General features: G+C 34.4%; 1 protein-coding gene across 39 annotated transcripts; it reads right to left on the reverse strand.

The window, feature by feature from the left end:
• Positions 1-1792: 1792 nt before the first annotated feature.
• LOC108209855 (pentatricopeptide repeat-containing protein At4g21300) lies at positions 1793-9884 on the reverse strand. 39 transcript variants are annotated; one of them, XM_064088142.1, is made up of 6 exons: positions 7204-9884; positions 5898-5955; positions 5050-5574; positions 4822-4962; positions 4464-4503; positions 1793-2628 (listed from the first exon to the last, which is right to left on the reverse strand). In XM_064088142.1, the coding sequence occupies exon 1, from the start codon at positions 9803-9805 to the stop codon at positions 7277-7279; it is 2529 nt and encodes an 842-aa protein (XP_063944212.1). In that variant the 5' UTR covers positions 9806-9884; the 3' UTR covers positions 1793-2628; positions 4464-4503; positions 4822-4962; positions 5050-5574; positions 5898-5955; positions 7204-7276. The 39 variants fall into 39 exon arrangements, with proteins under 39 accessions (XP_063944212.1, XP_063944196.1, XP_063944201.1 ...); XM_064088126.1 differs by having other exon boundaries at positions 1793-3324; XM_064088131.1 differs by having other exon boundaries at positions 1793-4057.
• Positions 9885-10486: the final 602 nt, after the last annotated feature.

Raw genomic sequence — 10486 nt, forward strand, 5'->3', positions numbered from 1 at the left:
CCACACACGTCCATTTTTTGTTTCTTTGTGGAAATTAAAATTTTAATTGCACTGTCAACTTAAGCTGCTCGCAATTATGTTGATTACGAAAGGCTGGATAAGCGCTCACAACTATAAAATGTGAGACATATATACAACTTTGATACGGGAGTGCTACTCCTGAACTATATTAGAAGCAACCTCCTTGGCTAATTATAGTGAATGGAGTATAAAATTAGAGATCAATTATTGATACTTTCTACAGATAATCTGTCGATGCACATCACTTAATAATCCGTCGTCATAAATTTTTAGTTCTTACTATATTTCTGATCGAAATATCGAAGATCTATAGTAGAGTCCGGGTAAAAATTCCGCCGAACAGAAATTTTTGATGAAAAAGCCAATCAGACGAAGTTCGCAAATTTTCTTGTAAGGAAAAACAAATACTCCAAGAAAATACTTATTCCTATCTTGTATGAATTATTATGAAATAGAGTACTATAAAACATACCGAATATCCCAAGACAGATAGAATAGGACCGGAATAAAGACACGAGTGATGAAGAACAAGATAAGTTCCCCTTTTCCTAATGGCTAATTATTGTAGAATAAAGCAAGTTTCCAGCCAACCAAACAGAAAATATTAGGTTTCCATCACCTCAGTATCTACTCGGCAGATTTTATTGGCTGTGCAACCGAACAAAATACCGAATACAACACAGTCGTACACAGACGCAAACCTCTAATATTTTTTATTGTAAATCCTATTCACGGGTTTATAATTAAAACAAATGATTATAAATATGAAAACAAAAAATAGATCTAATATGAAATATTATGTGGCATTACTACAAGGAAGATACGCACATATAAAATATCTTTTCAACAAAAACACAAGTCTGAAGACTAATTAATATAAATCTAGATTGCTTACATATCTTATAATTTTTTTTAATAAAAGCAATTTATATGCGTATGAGTTTATATTTATTAATATAAGATATATAATATATTCATCACTTTTTTTAAATAAAATAATATTACATGAATATAATAAATTTTAATGATTTTATCTAAAACATGAGTAAAAGTTTATTGAATAAACGGCACTCTTTAAAAATATCACTGAGTCTATTAATGAGAAGGAACCGATATCCATCTATTTTACAAACCGGAAAGTAGATAGATAACTTAAAAAATCAAAATAAATTTTGAAATGATAAATTAATCGTAGTCAAGTAGTCGATTGACTAATAAGCAAACCGAATGTAGAATATGCCCATATCACTGCGATATGAAAGTGATGCAATACACTGGCTGGAATCGGTTATTGTAAGATGGCTAGAAGATGGATGTTTGAATTAGATAAGCAAGTAGGGTGTCGTCATTAAATCCTCCAAACTTGACAATCTATTGTACATCAAAACTGTAAAAACTTCTTTCAAACAGCCTCTTCTGCTAACTTCACGCAACAAAAGTGTTACACAAGATTATTTCTATAAACGGATGAATACCGTAATCAGTTAAGATTTAGGACAAAATTCTTTCTGTAAAATAAGAATATAAGAAATCTACGAATTCTTTTCAAGATCATAACATAAAAAATTGCATATATACGCTCTGAATAACAAACAAAATGAACTATACATGATAGATCTCACTCAATAAGTAAGGTCCGTGGAAGGTTTAGGGACATTTTATTGAAGAAGATGTCCGAAATATACGAACATTATGAATAGCTATCTGTTCTAAATCATGGATATATTAAACGAGGAACATAATTTAAGAGAGAGGGAGAGAGAGGACTATAGATTTATCAATACAATTAGCTCATTAAGGATCCTGGATTGTCTAACAGATTGAGAGGTCATTAAGAACTGGACAATATTTTCCTATTTAGTAATATCAGCTTATCCTTTGAGAGACAATAGAATGCAGCTTATAACATCATGTCATAGCATTACAAGCTCTTATGGACGGTTAAGAAAAAGATTATGGATATTAGTCGTGAAAATTCTAAGCATAATTCTGGAGGTTGATAAAGCAAGCCTGCTGCTGGTCTATAAACTTATGTTCATAGTCTCGACTCCAACTTTTACCCTTTCACTTCTGTGAATGTATAGCTCCTCGTATAATTTGCCTTGAATTCATTTCTTTGACGAAGCTGCGAATTCATAGTCTAGTGCCAAACTTGTACATCCCTTTTGCATTTCCGGTAAAGCTAAAGCATATTCTGATACACTTTGACGATTCACGGTGCAGTAAGCCGGCAGGAAAAAGCCACACTCACAGTAAAAGTTACAGCTGTAAACAAATGCAAAAACTCCTCCCCGGTTCAGACTTCAGATCCAGACACGCAACAGTGTGATGACGAAGCAGCTCAATTTCAATGGCTCTGACTGGCCAATACTTGTACACCTGCTCCAAAAATACATTAATATTTGTTGGCTCTGGCCCCCTTGGAGCAAGTCTGCTCGAAGCAAGTTGGTGCTGTTGGCTAGCTGGCTCGGTTTTGAAAAATAGGGCCCCCAGATTTGTTCAGAACATCTTCTGATTCTACCTCAATAACATCACTGGATCTCATAAGTTTAACATTATTGCTGTGAATATTCTAGCCTCTATTCCAGCTGAAGGCAACTTTAACACCTGATCATCAAATCTGGTAAATACTGAACAAAGTATCTCACAAGCAAACATTATTCCACTATAAGTATAGCCACAGACCATAGCACTTATATATTTCACATTTTAAATGCATTGAATTAATTAACTTGATCTAATCTGTCATCAATGGTTAATATGACCTGAGAAAGTCGTATCAACTATTAAGTCAACAACAAGTTTCCCTTATTTTAAGAAGAAACTAGTGAAAAAAACGCGCTTCGCGCGAGTGAGAAAATTATAAAAAATAAATATTTTAAAAAGATTATATAACTTATAATTTCTGAAAACTTTTATTTTGTGTTTGTTGGAATATAAGAAAATATTCTTAGTCATAAAGAGTGTAAGAGTGAATCGAATATTTAGCTATATTTCAATTAAGTTAGTTTTCTTTTTGAGTAGATGAGGATGACTTCTCGTATAATTTTTGAAATAAGAAAAAAAATCAAACAAAACAAATCAAACAGTTGTTTCGGAACAAACTTCAAAAGAAAGCAAACGAACAGAATTTAAATTCGAAATGATGCTTGAATGTAGTCAAATATATTTGGAATTTAAGATAATGCAACTTACAAAGCTAGCAAGGTGACCCCTCGCCTTGATCAACATGCTTCCATAACAATGATTTAATGAGTAATGCTATTACAAGGAGAATCCAGAGAAGTAAAGTAGCTGATTTATCTGTCATGTAAAAGGATATAATGCAACAACTGCTTAAACATATGCATATACTAATAAACCAAATATATGTGTTTACAGGTTATATAATTAGTTATAAATCTGTTGAAAACCATTGCATTGGATAAAAATACCATATCACGTGTACGAACTGAAGTAACTAAACGCACTGTGTTGGCTAAATACTGGTATACTTATGTATACTTTCTCTCACTTTTCTTCCAACTCTTCGATCACTGACTCTATCACATCTACTATGTCTCTCCTCTTCCTTTACATATTCCCTTCAGTTTTAGTCCTTCCAGGCGATCAATTTACTGACCAACTTCCAGCTTCTTCTTTCACATTTAGTGTTATCAGTTATGCATCAAGTACTTAAGTAATACAGAACATAGTGACCATTGAAGAAATTAATAGTTCAAACTACCACCAAGTATTATCAAAACTAATACGCCAAAACTAAACACATCAGACTTAACCGAGAACTTGCCATACATTGCATATTTCGGTGCCATATTCCCACTGCAATTTACAGGAAGATACTGTTTACAGAACTCAATTTTCAGAAAACTAAATAATTTCTGGCATTACTATATGCGGCCATTCTGCTTTAGCCTACTACTGGTGCAAACAATGGTAAGAAAACTTACTATGTTCCCACAATTTTATTTGTCATTGCTCGAGTTTCATCCAAGTCAAAATGTCTTGCCAGCAATTTTAGGATTCATACATGCATCTAGTAGAATATTGCTAGCTTTTAGATCACAGGATGAATAATCCGTAGTCCCATAAATGAGTGATTAATTAATCTAAACCTATTACGAATACAATCAATAGGCAACGAACATATAGGAAGTGGAAAATTCTTGTAAAACCTACTATCGTCCAAACCTACAATTAAAAATCAGCACAGAAGCAAGAGTCCATTCAAGAAACACAAAACCCGCGAGTAAAACTGATTCAATTCTACAACCCATTATGCCGAATAAACTGCTTGTATTGCTAAGTAGATACATAGTGCTTAAAAAATATTAATGAACTTGGCAACATATCCTCACAAATGATCTGCTCTACTAATCAAACACACAGAAGTGTACATAACAAAGAACAAAACACATAAGAAAGGAACATCGGTACAGTACCTTTAAATAGCCCAGCTGATCTGAGTTGTGGATCCTGGTCCTGAAAATGGAATAAAGATAAGCAGAGTTGATAGAAAAAGAGAATAAAAGGAAAGTGAAAAATAAAAATGAACACACCGACAGTGTAGAGAAGTTGCAGATTAGCAGAGAAATGAAAAACAGGGGATTGGTTTTTAGTATAAGATGGGAAACATTGAATGAAAGTGGGGAGTGAGTTGACAGATACAGATACAAATACGGGCCCTGACCTACAATGAGAAAGTGGTTAAGTTTGAAAGAAAGTGATAGACTCTGAACAAACTCTGTTTAGATAGGTAGATTAATGTTAATGTTAGTGTGTCTGTGACTGGACTGTGACCTGTGATTATTTCAACACTATTCTCCCAAGATCCCATTCTGTGGTTTCTTCCCTTTTCCGCTAATGCTACAATATAACTGCTTCTTTCAGTTAGCTGATTATATCTTCCTATATCACTGATAAGATAACGTTTCACCATATCTGCAATATCCACAACCATATATAACTATTACTTACCGACATTTGAGCATTCATAAGCTTTAGGCAATGAAATAAAAGCAAGAATACCTAAATCATATAGTATAACTCTTGAAATGGACCATCCATAATTTTCATACCAGATATGAAGCGGTACAGACTTGCATTAGGTAAACTCATATATGAGAACTCTTTCACTTCCTTAAAAGCAGAATTCAACAAGTCTTAACAAAATTTATGTGTTACAGTTTGGCCACTTATATGACCTCGTTAATGAATTCTTGTTGACCATGATCTGAACCTCTAGAAAGTCTCTTCACAGCTATTGCTTGACCTTTTTCGGATGCACCCTATAGTTTTTAGCATTGAAAATAGAAATAATAATAGTGGAAGCGAAGAATTTACAGAAAGTAGCTTTGGCTGACTGCATAAATCTGCTCCAACAAAACAGAAGCATATTCCAACAGAAATCTGCTCTTACTTTGTAAGAGGATCCAAATCCACCTTCTCCAAATCTATTACTATCTGGAAAACTATCTGTAGCTGCTTAAATAGTACTGAGGTCATATCTCAGGGATTCAATGGTACTTATGTCTCCTACATTGTCATTGTGATCTGAATAACATGGAAAAATGACTAATCAACAAACATTAAATAACACAACCAAAAAATTTGAATACCAGATAAAATGCCAGTTTCACATAATGATCATGGCATAAGCAAACCCCAAAAGAAACCCAATCTAACAAAGAAGTTCCCCAAGTTAAAATTAAAAATAGAAAACAAACAACATGGTTCTGAGCATAGTGTGAGTGATTTTATGTAACGCTGCCAATCTAAACTCATAATCATTCCAAAAACCTAACTTAAACACGTTCAATTAGCATATAAAAAATCAAATTACAAGACTTAATATTTCATAGATGATAAACAATGACCTGCGATTATCATAGCACCAAGAACCAGCTTGAGATGCTCTTCTGACTTTCTCCATTCCTAGCACAGACAAACTAATCAATTGCACTTCTTCTTCGATTCACTCAAATCTGTAATGATATCTATTTATTTGTTTAATGAAAGAAAGAGGAGAATATGATTCCAATGAAAAGGTGAATAAGCGGAGAGTTTGAGTACTGAGGCTTTAAACCAAATGGAAATCAAAAAATCCATAACGGATGATAATTACTAAGCTTGAGAAATTAAAGAGTTAATTTGTTTTAAATACAAGGGAAAATGAGCAAAACGCAGAAGTGCTAAAAAAACAGAAAAATTAAAAGGAGTTCTGAGAGCTGTCATGTCACCCTATCAGGAACCTCCTTTATAAGAATATAAGAATGCTCCGTTCTCCATCATATACCCATTTTCTTCTCATCATACAAAATTTGCACTTACTCATCTTTTCAAAATCTTCCCTTACCTCCATTATTTCCATTAAACTTCATTTCATTACACTCCCCCACCAAACCACAACACTAAATAAAGCACAAGAGTCATTCTTCCACTGTCATATTATATGTATTAATCTACTATTATATTACTTGTACACAACAACACATTGTTTCCATCAACATGAAGAAAAGATAAGGGGAAGACGGAAAGAGTCAAGACCATCAATATTGCAACATATTCAGTATGTCATAACTTTAGCAGAAAATGATACGGGGTATATGAACAAACGAATCCACCTAAAAGTACTTCAATTTACAACCCAGCAGAAAAGGTCAATATATCTCAGAACATCAGTTGTGTGTGTGTGTGGTGTGAACAGTGAAGGGTTCTCTTTGCGGTTTCTTTCTCCCCGCCTTCACACCATCGCTTAAGATTTATAAATACTTTTCAAGGTTACGAGCACTTTATATCTAATAAAGGTCATGTTTCATTTTCTCAGAACACGTAATTTAAACAGTAAGTAAAGAGGAAAGGTGAGGAATAACTACATAGCAAATATGGGATTCAAACTTTAGACAACATCCATACAGTTGTTGGAATGAAAATTTCTGTAAAATCTAAAATCCCATTTACTGCAACAGAACTAATATATAGTTTATAGTAAATCAGTCTACGCCCATTTTTGTGATCTCATTTCTCTAAACAAGCAGAAATAATGTATGTGCGGCAAATGCAAACATCTTGTAGTTTTATGTCGATAATGTTGATTGAGGATCCATGGAATAATGCATACTTAAGACTCAACAAAACCACATTATAAAACAACATAGTATAAGTTAGGGGGCTAATTATTACCATATTTGAGGTTTCTCCACCCACAATGGCTGACAGGCGAGCACTATTTGCCACCAAGATAAATATCAATTGCTCATATATCATTACGCAAGTAAGTTAGTTCACTGGATTCCATGTGCAGTGGTAGGTAAGGCTGAGGAACATATCCCTCTTTTCTCAGTTCCAGAAGAAGATGATTCAGTATTGAATAGATCTCAGCAGCGTAAGAATGGCTAGTGTCTGCTGCAACAAACATGTGGTTGTAATTGTTTACTTCAATCCAGCTATAACCTGGTATTTTTTGTACTCCTCTTTCTTTCATCATGCTTCTTGTTTTAAGAACCCCTTCCCATTTCCCAGCACCAGCCTGTGCATTTGCTAGTAGTACGTAATAGCCAGAATTTTGTGGGTCTAAGTTGAACAGATTTCCAGCAGCCAATTCCGCAAGGTCAACATTGCCATGGACCCGGCAAGCCCCAAGCAATGTCCCCCAAACACCTGCGTCTGGATCAAAAGGCATGCACTTTATGAATTCATATGCTTCTTCTAGACGACCAGCCCGTGCAAACAAATCAATCATACATGCATAATGCTCCATCCGAGCAGCAATTTTATGATCTTCCTCCATGCACTTGAAGTAGTGCTTTCCTTCTTCAACACAACCAGCATGGCCACAAGCAGATATTATGGCAAGAAAAGTGACATGATCAGGCTGGAATCCCATTTGTTTCATTTCATGAAAAAGAGCAAGAGCTTCCTTCAGACAACCATGACTTCCATAAGCAGCAATAATACTACTCCATGAAACTTCATTCTTTTCTTGCATCATATCAAATACACAGCGTGCTAATCTCAAGTTTCCACATTTAGCATACATATCTATCAGGGCACTCTCAGCCAAAATATCCAAGCTGAACACACCTCTTATCATAAAACCATGAATCTCCTTGCCATGGTGAAGTGCTGATAAACTTGAACATGCAGAAAGAGCGGCCGATATGGATATACCATCATAATTAACATCTTCAGCACCCATTCTACGAAAAAGATCAATGGCCTCTACTGGATTTCCATTTTGTGAACAGCTTGTAATTATCGAGTTCCAGCAAACAGCATCCCTTTCGGACATCCTAAAAAAAAATTGGCGAGCAAGATCTAATCTTCCACATTTTGCATACATATCGGTTATTGCACTACCTATGTGAAAACTTCCCTCCAGCCCATGTTTAAGGATATTACCATGCAATTCCTTCCCCAAACTAATAGCAGCCAAACCAGCACAAGCTGGCAAAAGACTTGCCAGAGTTACCACATTTGGCTTCATTTTCTCATGAATAAGTGACCGGAAAACAGCTATTGCATCAACATTCATTTCATTCATCACATATCCAGAAATCATGGCCGAGTAAATGACAATATCTACTGCAGAGTTACAACTAAAAACACATTTTGCCATCTCTACTTGTCTACATTTGAAGTACATATCAATAAGTGCATTCTTCAGAAACACATCCGTAAGCACACCATGTCTTACTATATAACAGTGAATTTCTTTACCTTGATTTAAACTTGATGTTTCAGAAACTAATGGGAGGAAACTTGCAAATGTGATTGGGTCAGGTTTGACACAAGCAGAAACCATCTTACGAAACAAATCCAGAGCCTCAAGCATATACCCATTCAACACATACCCTCCAATCATCCCATTCCAACTCACCAAATCAATTTCCGGTATTGTGTCAAACAACTCACGTGCATCAGACAACCAACATGATTTAGAATACAAAGCAATCAATGTGTTAGCCACAGGTGAATCCATCTCCAACCCACATCTAACAACAACCCCATGAATCTGACTCCCAAGTTCAATCATCATCTCCGAGGCACAAACCGACAAAACACAAGCATATGTCACCGAATTAGGTCCTACATCACTGTACCTCATTTCCCTAAACAAACCAACAACATTCCCCGAATCTCTATACCTCACATACCCATGAAGCATCACATTCCACAAAACGCTATCTTTCACCGGCAACTTATCAAACAGACAACGCGCATCCAAAATACAACCATTCTCCGCATACAACTTAATCAAAGAACTACTCACATAAACATCTAGCTCAAACCCCCTCAACCTAACCATATCATGAACCAATTTCCCCAATTTCACAGCATGCAAACCACTACAAGCCTTAATCACATAAGGGAAACTATACTTATCAGGTAAAGTACCATAACTCAACATCTTAAAATAAACTACCAAGGCAAAATCAAAACAACCCATCATAGTAAACCCTCTAATTATCCAATTCCAAGGTGAAGCATACGACAAATCAAGCTGAAAAAACAAACTTTTAGCATCAAAATACTTACCGCATAGAATGTACATACCCAAGATTCTTGTACCAAGAAGACCCTTAATCCCATTTACAACAATTTGTGAATGAACTTGTTGGCCTTGTAGAAAATCACAGTGGGTTGGATTATCTGAGCAAGATTTTAAAATGGGTGCAAGCTTAGTTGCCAAGATTTCTTCAGTGTTTTTCAAGAAATTAATTGGGGGTGTTGTAAATACATGTAAGAATCTTGTATGAGTTGTGTGTATGTATTTTCTGTACATATTGATTCAAGCTTCAAAGTGATGCATACTGCTATATTCAAGGTGTTGTTGCTGCCGCGCTCGGTTGATATTGTTTTGGATTTATATTAATTATCGAGTGCATATTTAATTGGTTGGAATTTTGGAATAAAGGCTATAATTTTTTTAATTTATTATAAATAATATAATTTATTATCAATATAATTTATTAGTTAAAAATATTTTAAGTATGATTATTAATTAATCATATATATGTTTCTTTATATTTATTGATTATATTATAAAACGCAGTCCTTGAATTATAAAATAATTATTATATTTATTGATTAATATTTTCAGTGTTCGAAAACATATTAGAATAATAAAATTAAAATTATTAAATTGTATTATATTAGATGAGAACTCCAATTTAAATATGAAGTTCATACAATTTTTTTCTAATTTATGTTTCTACTATATTTTAAATTTAATGGTATATACTATATAGTGTTATGGTGAAATTTTAATGATCAAACAGGGGACGGTAGTGATCTATGGGCCGGGGTCTATGTGAGGATTGACAAATATAAGTACTGGATCAAGATTAAACTATGAGTCGGGCGAGGCAAGATAATAATGGACTACATGAATTAGTTTGCGGGCTTCTAAATTGATGTCTTCACTTGTTCATGGACTCGTGCAAGAACTTCAAGTAAAGCCCAT

This window comes from Daucus carota, chromosome 2 (genome assembly GCF_001625215.2).
Source record: "Daucus carota subsp. sativus chromosome 2, DH1 v3.0, whole genome shotgun sequence".
Lineage (NCBI taxonomy): Eukaryota > Viridiplantae > Streptophyta > Magnoliopsida > Apiales > Apiaceae > Daucus > Daucus carota.